The 25,234-nt window shown below is 42.1% G+C and overlaps 1 protein-coding gene across 8 annotated transcripts in view; it reads left to right on the top strand.

Annotated features, from left to right (window-relative positions):
* The window catches only part of CTIF (cap binding complex dependent translation initiation factor), a 199,192-nt gene that overhangs the window by 104,044 nt on the left and 69,914 nt on the right, over nucleotides 1–25,234 (top strand). For all 8 annotated transcript variants that reach the window (XM_078384139.1, XM_078384138.1, XM_072992951.2 and 5 more), the window contains one exon: nucleotides 4,045–4,121. In XM_078384139.1, the coding sequence (XP_078240265.1) occupies nucleotides 4,045–4,121 (77 nt within the window). The remainder of the gene's footprint in view (nucleotides 1–4,044; nucleotides 4,122–25,234) is intronic.

The raw sequence follows: 25,234 nt of genomic DNA, 5'->3' as shown, positions 1-25,234 counted from the left end.
AATGGGTATCAGACACTTTACATTGGTCTACCAAACAACTTTACTCTAACTCAAGGGTCTCCAAACTATGGCCCATGGGCCACATCTGGCCTACCTTGCCTTTTTATCTGGCCCAGTGAATGTCACAGGCATAGGTCTGTAGGCTTAGGTCCATTCCATTCAACTCATGTGCATAGGCGTGCGCACACAGGTGTGCCTATGTTCCTTTGGCCCTCAACAACGTGGAAAATATATGATATGGCCTTCACACTGAAAAGTTTGGAGACCCCTGCTCTAACTGGTCCTTATTTCAACCCTATGGATCATCGCTCTGGCTTTCTCTTCCTCTGCTTCCAGTAGAATTTGCCTGTAGGTACCTTATAACTAAACCTGGGGGAGGGGGAGAAATCCTCCTTCCCCTTAGTATTGGGATGAGGCGTTCCAGACCCACTCCAAGAGCTTTGCCCTCTTATTCCTTTATGTTTTATTTTCCACTCAAATTTTTCACCAGGGCACTGTTGAAGATAGTTTGTTGTGACATCCCAACAGGGCAAGCTTCCGTCGGCGCCAAACAAGTATTGCTTCTAAACGGTCATTTGCAAAGCCCGTTTCAAGTCGTGATGTGAAGCGGAATAGGAAAGGCTTTCCTCCATCCACGCTTCACTCACTCAGTGGCAGAGAAGACTTCCCTAGGGACTCTGAGAAAGGATGGTTGTATGAATATCTGAAGAGTGTTCTTCTGCAGGGCGGCTTTTATAGACAGTCTGGAGAGCACTGTGTTGCATAAATAAAAGGCCTTTACTGCCTACTGTGGTTGCGACAGCTTTGTAGTTCTAAGCAAATAAATAATACTGTGCATTTATTAAAGAACCTCTCTTCTTCCAAGAAGCACAGAGCTCTTTGCACAATGAGGCCTGGAAACATCACTGAGAGGACTAGACATTCCGTAACATCCATTCCTTGAGGCTTAGAGAGTAGTTGTGCAGACAGAACGAGAAAAATTCCAACACAGAAAAATGCCTACGGGGCTGAATTGGGTTGCCTGAATCCATATTCAAAGGGTCTAAGGACACAAATGCTTAATTCAGTGGCTGGAATAAATTTATGTCCTCTTGGAAGATCTGCATATACTTAATTTGTACACTTATTTTGTAGAACATCATTATGATGAGAGGGAAGCTTAGGCATGGAAAGTTGGAGTTTATGGAAGTTTTGAGGGACTGGAGTCAAGGCCTGTAAAGCAAGGCAAGGAGACTACAAATTTATAGCATAAAACTGGCCAGTAAACTTGAGAAACATGTATGCTAGCACCCCAGCCACTGGCAACAGTAATTTAGCCTCAGTAGAGAAATTCACTCTCCCTTGATATTAATATTTTGCCTCCAAGTTATATTCTGAACTCACCCTAACAATTTGGTAGGTTTGCTATACAGTTATCTGTAATTCAGGCTCATTCTAATGCAACTTGCATTAAGACCAGGATCATTCTTATCTCTATCCCTATGAGAGTCTGGAAACACTTGTTTCTGTCCCCAACTCCCAGGGGAACCCAAAAGTTTTAGATCAAAGCAAAACGTTTTTCCAAATTCAGCTTCGCCCAGGGAGGATCCTGGAGTTTTTGACCAAAAAAAACCCAAAGCTTTTCCAGATTTAGCTTTTTAACTTGACATTCGGGTGAGTGAGTAGCCACCAGCAAAGCTGAATATCTTAATGAATTAATCACAATGAATCACCACTTAAGTGACTTGAAGGACATACATATATAAAGAGCGAGACATTTATCTGGGGTACCAAGTTACGACTGTGCTAGTTCTTAATCTTTACTTTGTGCTTTGCCTGGAATGTGGCAGAGAGGGCTAAAAGATTAACTCAGGGTGAAACAACAGGGGTTTAGATTTCCCCTTTCTTGCTCTGGATCAGAACACACTATTTACCTAGATTGCATAACAAATACAAAGAACTGTAAACAAGATAATTAATAGCAAAACAACTGATTCTTAACTTTGAATACTTGCCCTAGCACCATAATAGTCAGGATTAGTGATGGGTACTTACTGAGGTTCAAGGCTTCAGTGCGGTTTAGTGGATTGGGCCCACAGGTGTGAGAGAAGGTGTGGATTAGTCAGAAACAGAGATTATATGTAATTTCTACAATTTAATGTGTTCTGCCCTTAATACTCAGTAACATACTATTTAGATGCTTTAAATCAGGGGTGTCCAACCTTTCACCTTCTCTGGGCCACATTAGAAGATGAAAATTTGGTTTGGGCCGCACATACATTTGGTTTGGGCCACATGGGGGGGCAGCCCTAGCCATCCTCCGCAGCCCCGCTCCAAGCGCGCTTACCGGCAGCTGCGATCTCAGACAGCAGAGGCTGCCAGCTTCGACTCCGGTGGCTTTATGGGGCCGGGAGGGGTCCACCTATTGACGGGGATGGCCCAATGCAGTCCCACAACCCCTCTCTCTCCCCCACCTCCCGCTCCTTCCTTCCTTCCCTCTCTTCCCCCCTACCGTTGTGACATGCCGCAGCCGTATTCCGGCCGCAAGCGCCGGCAGTGTAACCTGAAACTTTGGAATGACTTTTTAAAAAAAAAAAAAAAAATTCACTGGGCATTATGAGCCGACCTGGGCCACATGCGGCCCTTGGGCCGCAGGTTGGACAAGCCTGCTTTAAATCCTAATTTGGAAATAACACCTGTTAAGCTCAGGGCATGGTTACACTGTTGACTGGTATCTATTTCAGCTCCAATGTATTTTAAATCAGTTTTCAGTCACATGGTTATAGTATGTTCACTTTGAAAATTGTTTCATTAACCACCATGTTTGCAGACCACATCGTTTTCCTTGTTGATTATCCCATTGATTGCAACTTCCTCTTTCCATTTGTTTTCAGTGTTGTGTAGCATTTCTTTGGTTTCCAGGCATCCTTGGAATTTGTGCATTTTTTTATTTTTTAAAAAATTAAGCAACATAGTGGCATAGTGACATTGTTTAGAAACCAGCAACTACCCACAAAGGCACTATTTAATGCGACAGGGGCGTTCATGTTGGCTGAGGTGATTCAAAAAGAATCAATTTCAGAAATGTGATAAATATAAAAGCCCTTGTCAACCTCTTCAGAAAAACCTTCATTTACAGTAAAAAGAAAGAAAAAGAAAGCAGGCTTCACTATGTGTCATGTAGTCTAGATTTTTAAAATTGATTTTAATTACACAAAACCTGATTCAACAGCAATTCTCTTTGTCAGTATAACCGTGCCCTCAGTAGGATTTAAGTAGAGATGCATAGGTTTGCCAATTAATCTCATCTGTTTTCTGTTCTCTCATAACTGTTCAAACTGACCATTTCCATCCCAATCAGTATTTGGATGGATTTCAGAATTCTGACATACTGGTCTTCTTATGTGTATGGTACATGATGATTCTGAAGTATATTGATACAAGTATTTTAGCTTAATGGGTAATTGCTTTAGAAGGAAGGCAGATGGTCTAATTCTTCCCCAAATCAAAGTAAGTTTGGTTTCTTCCAGTACAGTGGTACCTCGCTAGACGACGACCTCATAAAACAACGAATCCACACGACGATGAGGTTTTGCGATCACTATAGCGATTCGCAAAATAGTCATTCCAATGGGGGATTTTCGCTGGACGATGATTTGGTCCGTGCTTCGCGGACCATTTGTTCGCAAGATGATGATTTTTACAGCTGATTGGCGGCTCTGCAAAATGGTTTCCCTATGGGTGATCTTCGCTGGACGACGAGGTATTTTCCCCACTGGAACGCATTAAACGGGTTTCAATGCATTCCAATGGGGAAACTGATTTTGCATGACGATTTCGCTAAACGGCGATTTCTATGGAATGGATTATCATCATCATGCGGGGCACCACTGTAATTCAAAGCTAGTTGAAATGGACTGTTTAAACCAACATTTGGTTCACTTCTAAGACTCAGGAGTGAAGGGGCTTCCAAAATCCAGCACCTTGTTGTTAAGGATTAAATTTCACTTGCTTCTCTACTGCACTAATGACTGTACTTTTCCCCCCTCTTCTTTTTTATGCCAGGGTTATCACCCATTGCCCCATGAAGCTGAAATTGCACACACCAAAAAATTATTCAGGAGGAGAAGAAACGACCGGAGGTAGGGAAAATACATTCCAAAAATTATGGTGAGAGTGTGGGTATGTGATTATCAGGAAGACCAAAAGAAAGTAGTTTTTCTCAAAAGTGAGAAAAATATTTACTCTCTATAGGTTTGGCTATTCGTCTTCCTTCTCTCCATCCTGTGTGCAGTTACTATCTTAAAAAGTGAAATGAAATGAGCTATGCCGATTTTGCACCCTTGAACTGTGGAAATTGTGCAGATGATTGATGGGAGCTCAGATCAAGATCCTGTTCAAGCACACAATTAATGCAACAGACTGCAGTGCATGTGTTCCATATTTGTCCCAGTTGCATTAGGAAGCATCCATAATGCATTTCCATCAGTAAATATAATTCTTTAGGCTGAGATCCAGATTGGCTCGGTGGCACCCCTCATGCCTCTTCTAGAAGCATATGAGGCATATCTCACAGAAGGAGGAGTCAACAACATGCACGCAACTGGTACTGGTCAGAGAAGGACAAGGGAATGAAGAATAAGAGTAGATAAACAGGGAGGTTGAAATGGACACATCCTTGGCTGGACAGAGTTGGTTAACAGAATGTTTGAGATACCGTGTAAGACATCCAGTGAAGGTTGGTTGCCCGACCTCTCTATAATAGCTAATCAGCATACAAAAGGTAAAGGTTTCCCTTGACAATTCGTCCGGTCATGTCCGACTCTAGGGCACAATCCTCATCCCCGTCTCCAAGCTGTAGAGCCAGCGTTTGTCCATAGACCATTTCCGTGGTCACGTGGCCAGCATGACTAGACATGGAATGCCGTGACCTTCCCACCGTATTTTTACATGCTTTCGAACTGCTAGGTTGGCAGGAGTTGGGACAAGCGACGGGGGCTCACTCCGTCACATGGATTTGATCTTACGACAACTGGTCTTCTGACCTTGCAGCACATAGGCTTCTGCGGTTTAACCTGCAGCGCCACCACATCCCTCAGCATACTGTACAATACCCAGCATTTTAATTAATTACTTTTAATGTTTTAATTGTTTTAAGAAATATTTTAATATATGGTATTTTATACTGTTTCTTAAAATGTTTTTAATGTTTTTAGGTTTTGATGTTGTACGCCGCCCAGAAGCCACTGGCAATGGTGCGGCTGAAAAATATTGTAAATAAATAAATAAATAAATAAAATAAATACACAACAGGAAAAAGAAACCTCTTTATACCAAGAGCCTTTCCTTTCAGGATTGCACCCTAGACATAACTAGCAGTGCAAGAGATTGAACTGGTGACCTTCTACAGAGTTTGTACGGCACTGAGTCACCCAATTGAAGTAACATTAAGAATTGGTGACTAAGTATTCTTCTGGATTCCCTTCAGATACAAGAAATTTCAGGTCGAAATCTTGGCGTCTTACCAAGATTTGATGTGCTTATAAAAGAGAGTAGCTGTGCTCCCTCACTTTCCACGGACTCGTAAAAGATATTGAGGCAATCCCTTTTTTTCAGGTTTCTAATCTCTTATGTCAACTTTCTCTTATTTTTCTTAGGTTTTAAAAAATACAGGTCACTTCACTAATGCAGTAAAACCACATCAAAGCTATCATGGTGTCCCTAATTACTGAACTAGAAAGCTGAGAGATAAAAATCATTTTTTAAAAAAAAATAGACTTCAACATTTTAAATCAGATTTTAAAATTATTTTTTTTTTAAAAAATACATTCTTAAAAATATTTCTTTTCAAAAAACTTTAGGTGATGAATCATATTACAGTTTATTTCATGATGGAATGGGGGTCATGATTAGAGATGGGGATATATGAATATGAATATCCCTGCACAGCTGGAGTTACCGATGGTCCACCCTATCCATTCACATGTCCACTGGCAGCCTGGCTCTTCCTTCTAGTCATTCCCAGAGTCCCACTCTCTTCCTGCTCTCCTGGCCACCCAAGCAGTAGGAGGGAGGACAAGGCTCGTGCATGGCTGCCAAATCTCTAGCCAAGCAGGAAGAGAACAGGGGATCCGGGAGCGATTAGAAGAATGAGCAAGGCTGCCACCGGCAGACACATGAGTGGACGGTCCGGCCCCAGGGGAGTGGGTCCTCATTAACTACAGCTGTGCAGGGATATTCATAGTCATGTATCCCCATCTCTAATCTTGACATTATTCTTTGAGGCAATGCGTTCATATACAGTAATTTTTTAAAAAAGGTTTGTAAATAGAGTGGCACTGAGGGTTAAACTGCAGAAGCCTCTGTGCTGCAAGGTCAGAAGACCAGCCATCATAAGATCGAATTCACGCGACGGAGTGAGCTCCCATCGCTTGTCCCAGCTCCTGCCAACCAAGCAGTTCGAAAGCGTGCAAATGCAAGTAGATAAATAGGTACCACCACAGTGGGAAGGTCATAGCGTTCCGTGTCTAGTCGCGCTGGCCACGTGACCACGGAAAGTGTCTTCAGATAAAATGCTGGCTCTATGGCTTGGAAACGGGGATGAGCACCGCGCCCTAGAGTTGGACACGACTGGACTAAATGTCAAGGGGAACCTTTACCTTTACCAAATGGGGTTCAAGAGTTCCTGGACTGGGACCTCAGATTTATGGGGCTCAATAGACTTCTGTAGAATAAATTTGGGGAGATGATTGTGAAAAATACGTGTTGTAAAAAATCTATTAAAGTTATAGCAAGCAGGAATATGACGTTCCTGAGAGGAACGGCATATAATTCAATCTAGTCTTTCTGAGTAGTGGTTTAAATCACGATTTCGATCTCAATTTAAATCAATTTAATCTAAATCAAAGTCACTCTACTAGAAATAAAGCCATTATCATCTTTAAAGTAGCTGGACTTTCTTTTACATGATTGTTTATGGAGCAATAATGATCAGTTCTCCGAGGAGAAATTAATTTGTGGTAACAGCTTGATCAGAAATTACAGGCCCAATATTACTGGCTGGGTTTGTCAAGCCTCAGAATTGTGAGAGTATATATAATTAATATCAGTGTGCACCTTCTATTGATTTAGGTTTCTGCCTCCCACAGAGGTCATCGTTGACTGCTGTATTTTGTGTTTTCCAAGCACTTCCTCATTGGTTGTAATGTTAAGATGATGCCTAAGGATTTTTCTCTTTCCTTTTTCTTGACTATCTTCCCCCCTACCCCCCATTTTGTGTCATGTGTTTCTAGCAGGGATATTGGCAAGTCTTTCAGTCCAAGTTCCAAGTCTGACTCTTAAGTTTTTGGTCCCAAGTCCCAAGTCCCAAACTCCAAGTTCGAGTCCCTATTAAAAACAAGTTTTCCCCTCTGTTCTCCAACACCTTGTTGATCATGACCAAAGTGTGCACGGCAGCTTGGACCAATCGGGTGATTTGGGGAGTCAGTGGAACTCAGCTGGTCTTAGTGTAACTGAGCTCCAAAAGTTACTTTTTGGACTTCAGCTCCCAGAATCTTGAAGCCAGTGACTGTAGGGCTAGAGGATTATTGTGGGGGTAGGGGTGGGGTGGGGTTTCTAGTTCAAAAAAATAACTTCTGTCTCTACTAGGATTATATTGTTTGCCTCCGTCTCTTTTGACAGCTACATCTGGAACTTTGCTAGAACTTGTCCTATACTGTTGTCTTCTGCCTTCTCAAAGTAACAACCAGTATCCTTGTGAACCCAAACACCCACATTATACTTTTTGAGCAGCCTACAGTTGACTGAGTCAGTCAGCACTAGATTTAATCTTTAACGTGTAGATCTGTCTGTTCGATGGCTGCATACCAAATTGCTTTATTCGCCATCATACTATCAAGCTGCACGTAATTCATTTTTTGGGAACAAGAACTCGAATGCTTAAAAAGTAACTTTTCCAAACACTGCTCTCAATCCCTCTAGTAGTTGAAAATGGAATTGCTGGTTATGTTAATTTATTTATACTTCCAACTGCACACTGGTGTTTTTTTTACAACATTTTCTGATAATAATTGTTTAGTCCATTGTGATATTGTATTGGCTGGCTGAATAGATCAGTGGTTTAGATACCTGGCTGCAAAGCCAGAGGCTGGGAGTTTTTGATTCCCACTGTGCCTCCTGCAAGCACAGCCAACCTGTGTGGCCTTGAACAAATTGCACAGTCCCAGGGGTCCCCTAGAAGAGTATTCTAGCATCTGGAAAATCTGGAAAAGGGTCGCCATAATTAAGTCATAATTGAGTGGATAGCATATGATGATGATATTGTCCTATATTCTTTTCTTGATCATACATGTCTATATTTTAAGTGCTGTCACTTCCAATTTAAGGTAATCCAAATGAATTAGTGACTTCCAAAAGTTCTTATTGTTAACAGCCTACTCAGCTCTTGCAGTCATGGGCTCCTTAATTAAGTCAATCCATCTTATATTAAGTCTTCCTCTTTCCCTTCTGCTTTCAATTTCCCCCCAGCATTATTGACTTCTTATTCTGTGTAGCTGTTGCAGACAGAACGCTGACTACTAAAGGTTTTGAAATAAGCATATTGGAAGGCATCCTTGCACATCTGTTTATTAGTCACTGAAAATGTTTTACAGTGGTGCCCCGCAAGACGATGTTAATTCGTGCCATTGAAATCGCTGTCTTGCAAAAACATTATCTTGCGAAACGCGTTTCCCCACTGGAATGCATTGCAACCCATTTAATGCGTTCCAATGGAGAAAAATCGTCATCATCCAGCAAAAATTGCCCATAGGGAAGCCACTTTGCAAAGCGCCGATCAGCTGTTTTAAATTGCTGTCTTGTGAAAAACGGGCCCGAAAACACCCATTTTACGGGCCCGAAAACACCCATTTCCCCTAGGGAAGCCATTTTGCGAAGCCGATGATCAGCTGTAAAAATCGTCATCTTGCGAAAAAACGGTCCGCGAAGCATGGACCAAATCATCGTCCAGCGAAATTCCCCCATAGGAATCACTGTTTTGCAAAGCAAAATGGCGGTCGCAAAACCTCGTCGTCATGCGGATTCGTCGTTTTGAGGGGTAATCATCTTGCGAGGTACTAATGTATTTCCCTCCTATTCTGTCCTCACATCACAGGTGTGTCAAATGGTAGAGGGTAGCAAACCCCCTTTCACCCCTCCCAAAGCAGGTGAAGTCTCCCAGATATATTGTAGTTCCACATATATGAAGGGCACTTGTTTTGGAGTTGATATGCACTGGTTGGCTGTCTTTTTAATGCCTCCAAGTTATTCCTTCAGCACTTCTTAAAAGATCTCCAGTCAGGACCCTTCCCCCCCCCTCCACGCCTTTTCCCGCTGTAGTTGGTTTTACAGTCCCTCAAGGACTTTAAACCACCTGCTCCGATTAGCTCCTATAATTAAACTGCCGTTCCTCTCGTGGCAATTTCTCTTTGTGAGGTACACCACTCGTGGCATTGTTCCAGGCGGTTTCCTTTCCAAAGCGCATTCAGATAGAAAGAGCATTCCGTCTTCTTTCGTTTACATTTCACTGGATATTGCAGGAAGCTCCACTGACACCTACGATCCTACAGAAGAAATATTTCTGTATTCCTACACCCTTAGGGACTGAAGAGTTGTTCAGGCTGTCACACACTTTTCAAGGACAGGTGATTACGAGCTTTATCTTTATATGTAGTGACTTGTTTACTTATATCGTAGAATAATTGAGTTGGAAGGGGCCTATAAAGCCATCAACTCCAACCCTCTGCTCAGTGCAAGAATCCAAATCGAAGGAAATCTGACAGATGGTTGCCCAGTCGTCTGTTGAATGCCTCCAGCGTTGGACCGCTCACCACCTCCCAAGGTCATCGGTTCCATTGTTGTACTAGACTAAGAGTTAAGATGCTTTTCCTGATATTCAGCCTAAATCTGGCTCCTTGTAGCATGAGCCCACTATTATATGTCCTGCACCTTGTGGTGATTGAGAACAGATCCTGCTCCCCCTCTGTATGACAGCCTTTCAAATACTTGAAAAGTGCTCTCCTACCTCCCCCCCCCCGGTCTTCTTTTCTCAAAGCTAAGCATTTCAGTCTTTCCTCCTAGGGCTTGGTTTCCAGTCCCCGGATCTTCCTTGTTGCCCTCATCTCATCGTGCTCCAGATTGTTGTCATCCTTCCTAAAGTGCAGCATCCAGAACATAGGACTCAAAAAAAGGAAGGCATAGGCTTTCTGTTTGCAAGAGCTGAGCAGGAGAGTTAACGATGGGACATTATGGAAGTTTCTTATTCACATAAATCAGAAGCAGCTTGGTGACACATAACAGCAACAATACGTACTTGCTAAATGTGCATGCGTTTGTTCCAAAGACGTGAGCATGCACTGCCTTTTAGAATAGTGGCTTATACTCTCTAAGAGACATGATACAGAAGGGGGAAAAGGGTGGGGAGGGAAGAAGAAAACACACATATTCAAGTATTTGAAGAAATGGGACCTACAACTCCTCCACCACCACCATCACCACATAGGCATCATTCTGGGGCCAGTGGTCTGTCATCACTGACTTAGTCTTCACTGAGCTATGAAGGGGGGGGTGTCTCCTTCCCATTATTGTCTATCCCTCGCTTTTTGGTATTTCTTTGGTTTCCCTTTAGTCCTTCATGGATCTCAGACTTGGTCCTACCTGGATTAATTTTTTATTTTTATTTTTAAAGCCTGTTTTTGGACCACCCCCCCAAAAGACCTGGGAGGGGATGCACTTAAGAGAGCAGATGGCACTCTTCCAAAGCCTTTGAGGATGTGATTTGCCACTTTTAGCTCTCAAAAAATTGTGTCGGTAGATCAGACCCTGAACAAGGTCTGAGAGACCCATGGAAGCGCCGCTGAAAGAATAAATGCGACTTGCAGAAATGTTGCATAGTAGGCAGCTGTCTGTTCAGGATTCCACCCTCTTTCCCCTGTGGAGCATCTTCATTCCTCATTGACCAGCCCAAAGGTCAAGTCAGAAGACTAGAAGAAGGTTTTGGAAATACAAATGTCAAGGTCCACTTCTGAAATCAGAAATCATGACAATAAAGATGGGAGTATTTGTGAGCCAGAAAAGAACAGCTTTTAACCTGATAATTCACTGGTGGGCCAAATCTTTGGACATCTGATCTGGTTCCTTCCAGAAGATAACTACTGTAGTTGGATCGAACCCTGGAGATGGTGTTTTCTTGGGAGCAAAGAATATGTTTATCTACATTTATAGTGCTGTGTGTGCGTGTCCCATTTACACTGTCTTCATGTACTGTATGTGGGCACCTTTAAAGATCTTCATGTATTTATTATTAAGGTCTCCTGAAAGATTGTAGCCACAGCAAGTGCATGGCCTCACAAGCTTTTCCATGATCAAGACATTTGCCTGGCTAGGCCTTCCTATTGTAAGAAAGCCTGCAGAGATCTTCAGCTGAACTTGTTTATACATCTGTTATAAGCATTCACGCTCAACAGAAGATGATTTAAAGCAGTGGTCCCCAACCTTGGGCCTCCAGATGTTCTTGGACTACACCTCCCAGAAGCCTTCACCACCACCCCTGCTGGCCAGGATTTCTGGGAGATGAAGTCCAAGAAAATCTGGAGGCCCACGGTTGGGGACCACTGATTTAAAGAACAGCTTGGGGCACATGAACCAAGAGGGCATGGGTGGTATACGCCAAATGTACTGTCAACCCATAACACACCAAGTCCTATCAGATTTTGGAAGCTAAGCAGGATTGGGCCTGGTTAATACTTGGATGGAAGATGCCAGATAATGCCAAGGATAACAGGTTGAGTGGGAGCTGATTGGAACCAGTCAGATTTGACCATACAATGCTCAGTGGAGCAAGGCTCTGACTCAGTATAGAATAGCTTCCTGTGTTCTTGTGCTTAACTTTCACACATTTGCAAGGTGAATACCTGCATAGGGCTTGTGCTTCAGAATGTTTGCATAGCTCTCTATCAGAAGTACGGAAACTCAGAAATCAGTGGTTCAAGATCACCTTATACTGTACGAATACGAATACTGTACGTATTGCTTTATACACAGTCAGGCTGCATGCAAGAGCATAGATTAAGCCAGCCTTGAAAATATTGTTTGGCAATTAATTTAAGTACTTATAAACATGGTGGCGCTGTGGGCTAAACCGCAGAAGCCTGTGCTGCAGGGTCAGAAGACTAAGCAGTCGTAAGATCGAATCCACGCAACGGAGTGAGCGCCCGTCGCTTGTCCCAGCTCCCGCCAACCTAGCGGTTCGAAAGCATGCAAATGCAAGTAGATAAATAGGGACCACCTCGGTGGGAAGGTAACAGCATTCTGTGTCTAAGTCGCACTGGCCATGTGACCACGGAAGATTGTCTTCGGACAAAAACGCTGGCTCTATGGCTTGGAAACGGGGATGAGCACCACCCCCTAGAGTCGAACACGACTGGACAAAAATTGTCAAGGGGAACCTTTACCTTTACCTTTACCTTTACCTATAAACAAGCATATATATTTTTAAAAAAACTAAAATAATAGTAATAACATAAGCATTCTCCAAAAAGGTATGAGTTTAACCTGAAGAACTTGTGAAGCAGGCAATAAGTTCTGTCTTTCCGTGGTTCGTTTAACAAATTTAGTATTCCTATAGGATATATATATAATAGTCTGTGCCTGCTAAGATCATCTTGTAGGCTGACAGTAGGATGGGCTGGAGGATCAAATGAACACAAAGCAAAATCATTTAATGGGCATAGTGGAGAGAGCTGCAGGAGTTTTGAAGTTGGTGGTGGTGGCTATCAGACTCTTTTATCCATCCTCTAATCTTGATGTGAGGGCCTAAGTCTGTATACCACAGGCTGGCAGGAGGTACCGCAGTAGGATGAAAGATATTTATTTACATGGCCACCCTGCTGCTGCTGCTTCCGTATCAGATCCCACCTCTCTCTGATAACAGAGAGTGTAATTGTGAATTTTTTTTGCTGGATGGAGATGTTTGGTGGTTGCTGGGCAGCTGTCAAACATCCTCTCCATAGTGGGAGAGACAGTAACATTATTGTGAAATGCTTTTTTCTCCTTGACTGTGAAACGACAGAATAGTTCAGTGGGAACCAGAATTCACAGATCCAGTGTTTCGAAAAGGACAGATCCTTGTAGAGCTTCTTGAGTAGGAAACAAGGGTTACCCATTATATTCTTTAAAAGTATGAAGGACGGTCATTGTGTTCAATAGGTCAGCAGAATATTTAAACAAAGTAATTAAGGGAGGAAGTTACAAACACAAGGAAAGGAATATTTGTACCTTCACTTAAGGACCTCACATAGTTCAGTGACCCAAGATGTCCTTGACTTTGCTATAGCAAATCAACTGGGTTTAAACTTTAAAGAACACAAAGTCTTACGAGCAAATCATGTTCCAGGGCACAGGTTATGGAATAATGTTGAAACATTCTTTGGGGTAGAGGGATGAATGGACATACTGCTGTGTAAGACAGGATGGTATCAGTTACACTTTGCAGGTTTCATGAATGATTGGGTGACAAGAAGTGTTCCTTACCCTTTTCAAGTCAGATCCACCTATCAGGAACAATAATATTTTCCATCAGCTTAACGTGTATCTGCATAAGTCACTCCATGCCTTTCAAAAACAATTAACCATACCAGTAATTCAAGGAGCAGACTGTTAGCAAACATCCATCCTTAAAAATAACCAAAGGTGACAGTAGACGGACATTTTAAAGTGGTTTGGAGAGCACACAATGCTGTACTCAGAGGCATTCCTAATCTGGCAAAGCATGTGTCAAAACCACTTCCATCACACTTTGGGTGAAGACAGGAGCACACTCAAAACCTGGTGCAGTGCAGGCTTCTGTGTCTTTTATTCTGATACAGGTTTTCGGCAGGGCTTATTCATTAGTGAGCATGTTCATATTTTTATTTTTTTGATGTACAGACTGCTTTCTACCATGAATTAGATCTGTACATTTCACTATGAGTTCTGCAGTGGTTCAAGGACATTACCAACGGATTCCCTTGGAGGAAAGAGTTTGCTCATGTGGAACTGCCTCCCGGAGTTGGGTCAGATTCATGTTGGTTGCTTTGGTGACACTGTCCAACCATCTCATCCACTGTCGTCCCCTTCTCCTCTTGCCGTCACACTTTCCCAACATCAGGGTCTTTTCCAGGGAGTCTTCTCATGAGGTGGCCAAAGTATTGGAGCCTCAGCTTCAGGATCTGTCCTTCCAGTGAGCACTCAGGGTTGATTTCCTTTAGAATTGTTAGGTTTGTTCTCCTTGCAGTCCAGGGGACTCTCAAGAGCCTCCTCCAGCACCACAATTCAAAGGCATCAATTCTTCGGCGGTCAGCTTTCTTTATGGTCCAACTCTCACTTCCATACATCACGACAGGAAAAACCATAGCTTTGACTATTCGGACTTTTGTTGGCAAGGGGATGTCTCTGCTTTTTAAGATGCTGTCAAGGTTTGCCATCGCTTTCCTCCCAAGAAGCAGGCGTCTTTTAATTTCGTGGCTGCTGTCTCCATCTGCAGTGATCATGGAGCCCAAGAAAGTAAAATCTGTCACTGCCTCCATATCTTCCCCTTCTATTTGCCAGGAGGTGATGGGACCAGTGGCCATGATCTTAGGTTTTTTGATGTTGAGTTTCAGACCGTTTTTTGCACTCTCCTCTTTCACCTTCATTACAAGGTTCTTTAGTTCCTCCTCACTTTCTGCCATCAGAGTTGTATCATCTGCATATCGGAGGTTGTTGATATTTCTTCCTGCAATCTTAATTCCAGTTTGGGATTCCTTCAGTCCAGCCTTCCGCATGATGTATTCTGCATATAAGTTAAATAAGCAGGGAGACAATATACAGCCTTGTTGTACTCCTTTCCCAATTTTGAACCAATCCGTTGTTCCATATCCAGTTCTAACTGTTGTTTCCTGCCCCACATATAGGTTTCTCAGTAGATAAATAAGGTGGTCAGGCACTCCCATTTCTTTAAGGACTTGCCATAGTTTGCTGTGGTCCACACAGTCAAAGGCTTTTGCATAGTCAATGAAGCAGAAGTAGATATTTTTCTGGAACTCTCTGACTTTCTTCGTAATCCAGTGCATATTAGCAATTTGGTCTCTAGTTCCTCTGCCCCTTCGGAATCCAGCTTGTACTTCTGGGAGTTCTCGGTCCACATACTGCTGAAGCCTACCTTTGAGGATTTTGAGCATAACCTTGCTAGCGTGTGAAATGAGTACAATTGTACGGTAGTTGGAGCATTCTTTGGCACTGCCCTTATTTAGGATTGGGATGTAGACTGATCTTTTCCAGTCCTCTGGCCACTGTTGAGTTTTCCAGACTTGTTGGCATATTGAATGTAGCACCTTAACAGCATCATCTTTTAAGATTTTAAATAGTTCAACTGGAATGCCATCACCTCCACTGGCCTTGTTGTTAGCCAGGCTTTCTAAGGCCCACTTGATTTCACTCTCCAGGATGTCTGGCTCAAGGTCAGCAACTACATTGTCTGAGTTGTCTGGGATATCCAAATCTTTCTGATATAATTCCTCTGTGTATTCTTGCCACCTCTTCTTGATGTCTTCTGCTTCTGTTAGGTCCCTCCCATTTTTGTCTTTTATCATGTTCATCTTTGCGCAAAATGTTCCTCTAATATCTCCAATTTTTCTGAACAGATCTCTGGTTTTTACTTTTCTGTTATTTTCCTCTCTTTCTTTGCATTGTTCATTTAAGAAGGCCCTCTTGTCTCTCCTTGCTATTCTTTGGAAGTCTGCATTCAATTTTCTTTAACTTTCCCTATCTCCCTTGCATTTATTTCCCTTCTCCTCTCTGCTATTTCTAAGGCCTCGTTGGACAGCCACTTTGCTTTCTTGTATTTCCTTTTCTTTGGGATGGTTTATGTTGCTGCCTCCTGTACAATGTTACAAGCCTCTATCCAAAGTTCTTCAGGCACTCTGTCCACCAAATCAAGTTCCTTAAATCTGTTTTTTACTTCCACTGTGTATTCATAAGGGACTTGGTTTAGATTATACCTGAATAGCCCAGTGGTTTTTCCTACTCTCTTCAGTTTAAGCTTGACATGTGGAACTAATGCAGTTGAGAAATCTAACCCACTATTTATTTGACTGCCCAGTCTAGAAAGATTAGAGAGTATCTTTGCCCCAAGAGTTAGGTCTCACATTTGATAGATCTGGTGCATATTTGATAAGTTTTCTGTTGGGATATAAGGTACCATACATTTCTGAAAATGTAGCCGGCTTTGCTTTTAGAGCAATGGTTTTAAGAAGGAAATTCTGTGATTATAATGATCATGCTTTAACTGAGGACTGTACATTTAACAAATAAATATGCACACAGATTCCCCCCACCTACCTACCTACCTACCTACCTACCTACCTTCCTTCCTTCCTTCCTTCCTTCCTTCCTTCCTTCCTTCCTTCCTTCCTTCCTTCCTTTTATATTTAAAATATTTCTATCCTGCCTTTCTCTCCAAATGGACTCAAGGCTTATATCATTAAAACAGTATTTAAAAGCTAAAAACAGTAAGTGCAAATATTTTTAAAAAAAGAATTATATTAAAACAGTAACTAAGATCAATATTAAAACATTTAAAACAATAGAACAGCAATCCATTTAAAACCCCTCTTAATGACCACCAGTCATTAAGGAAAAGCCTGCCTGAAGAGAAAGGTCTTTGCCTGCTTTCCGGCTTAGGAAACAAAAGTAGCTTCAAAACAATTTACACCAGAAAGATTACAAAAATCTGTGATCAGTGTAACAAAGAAAGCAAAAGCAACAGTAAATGTATACGACATGTACGGTATATTGCTTAAAGGTGTATACTGCTAAAACTATACATCCACAATACATCAGTTAAACATCTGATATTCTGCAGATTTAGAATGAAACCGCCCACAACAGTGGGGCCAAAAGGAACATACAGATTAAAATGCCTAGTACTGTATTTCGTCCTCATCATCTTTGAACTGCAGAAGTGGAAGGGACCCCTATGAACCTTCGAGTCCTGTCTCTGCCAACGAGGCACAGTGAAGGATCAAACTCCCAGCCTCTGGGTTACTTCATAAACCAGATTCCTAAACCTCCTTAAAAGATCACTGTGTCTGAGTCAGGTGGGCATCCTAGGGAAAAATGAGAAAACCGAAAAGAAAGTACTAATTTAAGTAAGTGGACTTGTCTTACTTGGGTCTACATTGGTTCAAATTATCAGTTCAGTTCTTCCCCAATGACCTCAAGAGTTGGTGAATACTCGAACACGGGAGGGTTTCAATAGAAACTTAGACAGCCACCTGGCAGGTATCCTTTGATTTGTATTCCTGCGTCAAGCAGGGGGTTGGACTTGATGGCCTTATGGAGGCCCCTCCCAATTTCACCATTCTATGATTTCCGTTTGATTCCCAAGAATACGTTGTCTTAGTGCGGTGGAGTTACTCATGGGCAAAATCCCAGCCCTGTTAGCAAAGAATCCGTTCTTGAAAACCCAAGCAACCCAAATTTCAACCAAGAATATTCTCAGTGTCAGACATTGTATCTCTAGAAGGAGCTTCAGGCTGTACAGGCGTACCTCGGTTTACGCACACCTCAGTTAACGGAATTTTTCGGTTTACGAAAGGAAATCCATTGAAAATAATGCCTCAGTTTACGGGGTTTTTCCCCAGTTTTTTTTTTCTGCGTTGTGATTTACAATTTTTTTCGCATTACGTAACGTCCTGGAAAACACATGAATTTCGTAGACCGAGGTACGCCTGTATGTATCTTTCTCACCTTGGGAAAGATGGCTAGTCTCTTAATAAAGTCTGATGAGTTTGCAGATCTTTGCCAGACCGTTTGGTTGCAGTACAGGGGAGATGTAAATTATTTGTATTTCAAAATATCTGTGTTTCTACATTGCTAGGAAGTCTTACAATTACATAGAAAATGTATGTATATTTTTCTGGGGGGGGGGGATAATTTGCTTCTAAACTGGAAGCTGCTCAGACACTCCATTTCGCCATTAGAGAGAACAATACTAAATCCAGTATTGGCACACAGTGGGTTGCCATACTGAGCGGGCAGCCACATGCTTTATTTTAACAGAGATGGAGTTGAGTGTGCTGTTTAAAGAAATACTGTACGCTTCTTTCTAGATGGTAAAAATAAATACCTCAGTGGCGTCGCCATCTTGCAGTGTAGAATTTCTGATAAAATTCCTTTTGCTCTGCAGTAGAAGTACAGAGATCCACAGAGGAGAATAGCTACAAGAGTCCTCCCCTTTCTTATTAACTGACACTTAAGGTTAAGGTTAGGCGTCCTTCATTCTCGAGAGACTATGGTATCGTGCTCTGAATAGAGGACTTGGAAGAGCATCTAGTGTGGCTGAGAAGGCCAATTCAAGAGTGACCATCCCTTCCACACTGAGGACAAATACAATCTGTACCCCGTCTAGCTCCCTGATTTTGCTGGTTTCGGGACTGCCTCTTTGCCTCAGCCTGCTGGACAACTGTCTCTTCAAATTGGGGGAGGCCATGATGCACTGCCTGCATCCAGGCTGGATGCTCAGAGGTCAAGGTTTCCCATCTGTTGAGGTCCATTTCCAAGGCCTTCAGATCCCGCTTGCAGATCTCCTTGTATGGCAGCTCTGGGGCACTTTCCCTGCACTAATTCTCCATATAGGAGATCTTTTGGAATCCAACCATCAGCCATTCTCACGACATGCCCAAGCCAACGTAGACATCACTGTTTCAGTAATGTATACGTGCTAAAAATTCCAGCTCGATCTAGGACTGTTCTGTTTGGGACTTTTTCCTGCCAGGTGATACCAAAAATCCGTCGGAGGCAACGCATATGGAAGGTGTTCAGCTTCCTCTCCTGCCGTGCATGAAGGGTCCTTAATAACTCACTCTGAGGCATTTGTAGCAGGAAGAATGTTTAAAAAAACATTACTTACAGGTTGAGAATACTCAGAAGTGGTTTACCATTCTCTTCTTACATTGGGATGGTGCAGCTTGCCCAAGGCCACAAAGGCTGGTTATGTGATAAACTCACTCTACTTTTGAACCACTTCGTTGCAGCCGATATCTTGACATTGTTTTTGAATGAAATATTAAATCCAGACTCCGTTTGGAAAAAAAGATTTGGGTGCAGTGTTGATTAGTAATTTGTTTCCCTTTTTTCTAGGCTATGTTTTGCACTGTTGGTCAGTGGCTGGTTGCAACACTGGCTATGTAACAGACACTGTTTGCATGAATACCATTATGTCTGCTTTTGTTTCAAAAGGAACCTGGCCTTAAAAAATGTAAAACTGCTAATAAACCATGTAATTTCCCAGCTAGTACACCAAAGACTATTACTATATATGTGTTATGCAGTTAATTTATCTTCTAGTAACTGCAGCACAGTATCCTGTAGAATTGTGTCTGAATAACACAGGAGAGTATGTAAGAGAAATGTTTTCTTTGAGGGACAGAACAGTAAGTATGGTACAAGATCTTCAACCTGATTGCAGCCCCAAAATATATTTGATTCCTGCAACACATCTGTACCTATCTTCTGTTTAAGAACATGCTTCACATCTTGCCCAAAAATGGTCCTTTCCAGATGGGAGTGACTGTTCTCTCTTTTTCCCTCTATGTTTTCTTTGTCACAAAGCAGTAAATTCCTGGCTAGCTTTGTAATTTAGCTGTAAGGTGGGGACGTTGACATCAGGCACAAGCAGTTTAAACCTCAGGAAATCATCATCATCATCATGTGGCATCAAGTCCATTCTGACTTACGACTACCCAAAAGCATATATTTCCAAAATGTTATTTTGGTGGGGGAATAAAGCTTTCACAGGGCATGTCAGTCCAAAAAAAGTAAGAGCAGTAGATTGTGTGAAGGACTTTTGCAGCTATAACCCATGGTTCTGGATTGCTCTCTCTCTCTCCTAGGAGACCTGTGTAGCTCTGACATTACCTTTGTTTTGGCACTAGATTAAAATCTGCTTTGGTAGACAGGGCGTGACTTCTAATCCTTCAGTCTGCTGGGTTTTCTTGTAATTGTTGCTTCCAGGTGTTTGGTGATTATTTAAATTGTTTTAGATTCTGTTGATGTCATTTTATTGATTGTACCCTGTCCTGAGGTCTTATCAATATTAGATAGGTTGGGAATGAATGAATGAATGAATGAATGAATGAATGAATGAATGAATGAATGAATGAATGAATGAATGAATGAATGAATGAATTCTTATCCCAGCTACTGTAGCCAGCAGTCAAACACATCAGGAGAACACCAAATTGAAGAAGACTGAAGTAATTAAGGGTTTCTTAGTCCTATATCTATAGGTGGTGAGAAAACTTCAGATGCCCATTCAGCATTTATTTTTCTTGAAACATATTCCACCGTCTGGTGTGGAATACAGATTAATAGCCGAAGAGGGTAGACCTGCAATTAGAGCAACAGAATGCCTCCAAGCATAAGATTTGTTTATTTATTTATTTTTAATGGCAAGAATGAGTTTACCCTCCTTTTGCACACAGTGTAGTTCCTTGTTGGTTTTCTTATAGAATTTGGAATCAGGAAAACTTTGCCAGTTTCCTAAAACTGCCCCCAGAAGTCTACCAGTAGATTCATCTACCTTCTGCTTTTTAGAACTAAATCCAAGTGTCTATTTTGGCAGAAAGGCAGGGCGTAAATGAAATTCATAAATACAGATTAACTTAGATAAATGTTCCATTCTTTATTCTGTCTCCAGCGCCAGACCCTTTCTTCGTTTGGCTTTTCTGTGTTGAATGTTATACTGTAAACTAGTCAAAGCACTTTCCTCACCTCTTGTTCTTTGAACAGAGCCGGGTATATAAATGGACAGTAATCATAATGAATAATGGTAGACACATCCTTCCTGTGTGTGTTACATCCACATTACATCCAATTTATGGTATCCCTTACAGGATTTTTACCATTGCTACTCACCAGCGAGTTTCCATGGCTGTGAAAGGATTTGAACTCAGATCTCCTGAGTTCTAGACTATCACTGCATCCACCCCACCCCATTAGCTCCTTCCGACAGAGCTAGACAAACATTGGCCCATTCTTTTCATTAAAGGGGGAGAAGATGAAAGTGTCAACAAGAGCAACCTTGGACAAAATGGAGACCATACAATGGACTGTTGGCACGAATTATAGCCTCTCTCAAACGAGGGAAGTAAGATGTACTCAAAGTCACAAATATTCTAAGTAAAATGATCGATGAAGCATTTTAAAAGGAGACACGTGGCTGTTCCCTTTTCAGTTCCCACCTGTGCTTCTCCTGTGCAATGTTCTATTTGTCAGTTTCTGAGTTGGCGTTCCCGAGAGCACAAATTTCGCTCAAGGGGTATTTACTGAAGAAAAGGATCAGTGTGAATAATCATGAGACAGAAAAAGTGTCTTTTCGCATAGTGAACAGCTACAGTAGAGAAGGATTAAAGGCAAACTCTTCTGTGAACCTGTGGCCTTCTTAGGATGCTCCAGAGGTATTATAAATCTGTATGATGCAATAGACTGATACCAAAACACTCAGCAATAATCTCTGGACCTGTATGTGTAACTGCAGTGAGCCACTCTTGCCAATAAGTGGCTGAACTCACGTGAGGTTATAGAATGTCTGTGAACATTTCAACTGCTGACAGAGGAGGGCTAGCTGCTGCGAATATTATCCATGCAGCAGCAAGAAGCGAAAATCAGTGCAGTGGCATTAGGGAAATTTAAAAAGGAAATGTGAAAGAAAAATGTCATATCTTAGGACAAGTAAAATAATATGGGTGTGCTGACAGCAATATTCAGGGAGGCCATGATAGCAAAGAATGCTGACTTGCACAGTGATTCAGAATAACGAGCAAGTCTTTTGTGGTAGATATGGGTAGGAGAAGTAACTGCCATGAGCTTATTGTGACTGCTTAGGGCTTCCCCGAATGAACCTGACATTCATTTTACAAAAGCCATGAGCCGGACATAACCATATGCCATGGAAAACTGGAATTAGTTCATCCTGAAGGAGCATCCTGCGGTCAGTGTTGGAACAGCCGTTGTTTGTTGACTGAAAGCCCTGCTACCAAATACTTTATGGAGAATAAAAAGACTATAGAGGGATGGTTCTTTGCCCTGGGTCAAAGACTCATGGAGATGTAAATAAAAACGGCTGTTGAAGGGGGGGGGGGAGAGAAGGAGCAAGGAATAATTGAAATGCATGTACTATTTAGGACACCGAAGGCTGGGTGGGGTGTATGGAAGAGGACCAGGTTGTGATGGTGTGGGCTCCAGCTGGGATTATGCGAGTCAGTGGGTGGGAGGCAGGGCGGGTGGGCAGGCAAGAGTGGCTCAATTTTAAAATAACAAGGCTGGTGCCTTGTCATTTGATCTTGAAGAATTTGATGGGCCTGACGGCGAACTTTCAACCTCTTATCAAGAGTGTTGGAAACTTTAGATGAGCCACCGCTACAGCAGAGAAAAATAATCATTGTCACTCTTGGGTACATAATCAATGACATGAAGGAATCAAGCCTATCCCGGCATGGACACACACATACCCAAAATACAAGAGCAAATGATTCAACAACGGCTTGGTCACAGGTTTCTGCTTTTGACTTTGTTACTAGCCGTGTTCCTTTTTTCCTCCTCTCCTTTCTTGCAAGAGAAACTGGACTTCATACTCTTTCAAAGCAGCTTTTTAAACCCTTGCAGTGCTCCCCTATTAATCCCGTTCAGAATTAAATCCCATAGAGCCAGGAGAGGCTGGTGACCTCAGAATGCCCTCTCAAGGTTCGAACTGCCAGAAGCCCCAGTGGTATCACCGGCGGTGAGCCATCATAGGTGTTGTAGTCCAAAACATCTGGAAGGCACCAGATGCCTAGACAAAAATTTACACTTTCAAAAACCACAAAGCTGTAGCAGTCTCCGTGGTTGTAGAGGTAAAATTTCTCAGTGTTGCCGACTGCAGTTCCCATAGTGATGGTATGCGCAGCTCACGTTTCCCTTGTTAATGCAGGCTGGGGGTGATTCCTACCTGGGTTAAATCAATCCAGGTGTAACCTAAGAACCACCTCCTACACTGTCAGAGAGAGGAATGCTCCTTCGCCTGTTTTTCCAGCCTATTTACTGCAAGATAGTGCACTGTCTCCTAAACTCAGTGGACCATTTTTAAACCTAAGCCCAAATTCCTTCCATTACCACAGAGAACAGGTTGGGTCTTCCTCTGTTTAGCCGAATACAAGGGCTCAGTCTTAACAGTTAAGAGCCAGTTGGCCACAGAAAGGAGGTTTGGCCTCCTCTGAGTGCCAAAAAATACAGGGTTGATGGACAAGATGGGTTTGGCAAGCCACCCCAGGGGGACGGTTTTAGCCACTGACCAGTGAAGGGTAGTGGCCACTTCCTCCACTAAAGCACATTTTAAGCAGGTCAGCATAAATTTGTTCTCTGTAAAGTAAAATAAATCTCTGTACCAAATTAAATAAAACAACATATATGTTTATTTCTTGCAGGGGGTTGATTTTGAGATTAGTGGTGTGGATCATCTCCGCAAAAATTACGGAAAGCCAATTACTTACTCCTAAAGCTATCAATAGTCCATTGAACTAATGCTTACACTCTGTTGTATAGTGGTTTATATATTGCTTTGTTCTCTGATGACTTGGATGATTTATTTACTTATATAGATTATATATTCATGTCAGCTGGAAGGGGAATGAGAAGGAGTTCTTTTCCAAGTCCGAAAATAGGCAAAACCAAGGGAAAAGAGGAAGGAGAGAGGGAGAAAGGAGGAGAACAGAGCTTGGCAATTTACTTTTTTTTTAAAAAAAAGGATTGTCTTATCTAGCCCAGGTCGTAAAGAAAGTGCCAAAGTAATGAGTTGTCATTAAAGCTGCAAAAACAGTGCCTTGTCACTGTTTGCTTATGTCACATATTGCTTTTTGTTGACTTTGGGTGGGTAGGGTCTATCTTAAAAAGTAAGCCCACGGCCTCAATTTTTTAAACTTTTTTCAATACCTTCTCCAAACGATGCTGGAAAGTAATGAGATAAAGATTTTTTTTAAAAAAATCACTGTTTGCTATAAACAAAAAGCATCCGCCCTTTGCTCCCTGCATCTCCCAAGCTGTTACTCTTTCAATCTACGTTTCCCCCCTCCTGTTCAGGAAAAGAAGAAGCCCTAAAACAAATGAGGCTGCAGACATGATTTTGCTGTGGCTTGGTTCCCTAATAACATAAGAAAAATTGGCCCCTAAGTTAAAGGGATAGCATAGAGATGCCAAGGAACACAGGCAGGCATGGCCCTCTATTTAAGTCTGAGGGAGGTATGTAGAAATTACCCCAGCAGGTAGGATGCTATAATTAGAAATGACACAAGATCACTTACAAGTACAATTAATTGGAAGATTCCATAGACTCAGAGAATGATTGAGCTGGACGGAGCCTATAAGGCCATCGACTCCAACCCTCTGCTCAATGCAGGGATCCAAACCAAAGCAAATCTGACAGAGGGTGGTCCAATTTTTCTCTTGAATGCCTCCAGCGTTGGAAAGCTCACCACCTCCCAAAGTCATGGGTTCCATTGTCATATTACTCTAACAGTTAAGAAGTTTTTCCTGATATTCAGCCTAAATCCTTTGTGTAGCTTGAGCCCATTATTACGTGCCCTGCACTCCGAGATTGACAGAACAGATCCTGCCCCTCTTCTGTAAGACGGCCTTTCAAGTATTTGAAAAATGCTATCATATCTCTCCCCGGTCTTCTTTTCTCAAGGCTTTAAGTTTTATACAAAGAACAGAAAAAAATGTGAATGCCTTTTATTAGTTTAAAGAGGATGGAACATGTTCAAGTAGAAGTCAGAACGGCAACATTCCATGAAAAAAAAAAATGATAACATTCATGAAAATCAAACAGTTGTTACGTACAGAAATTTTCCCACGCAAAGCAGACTGTGATTCTGGTCTCACTAAATAGATAATAACCTGGACAAACTAAGTTAACTCTTTAAATGACGCCCCTGTGTCTTGCAAAAGGAAGACCTATACAATGGCCAGATGCATGGAATGTTATTGAGCACTACCTAACCTCCTACCAGCCTTGACTTGCACAAGGAGACCTAAAAGTTCTCAACTACAGGACAGCAAAGCTTTAAATATTAAATCTATCTAATCCAATGCAGGGATGTGAAAAATGCATTCCTGTAGATGCAGATATTTAAATCCAGAAGAAATTCCTCCTGGATCTTAGATGGGG

The sequence above is a fragment of the Pogona vitticeps genome, chromosome 2 (genome assembly GCF_051106095.1).
Source record: "Pogona vitticeps strain Pit_001003342236 chromosome 2, PviZW2.1, whole genome shotgun sequence".
In the NCBI taxonomy this organism is placed as follows: domain Eukaryota; kingdom Metazoa; phylum Chordata; class Lepidosauria; order Squamata; family Agamidae; genus Pogona; species Pogona vitticeps.
Note: the sequence above shows the minus strand (reverse complement) of the source record. Positions and strands in the feature narration are given on the sequence as shown.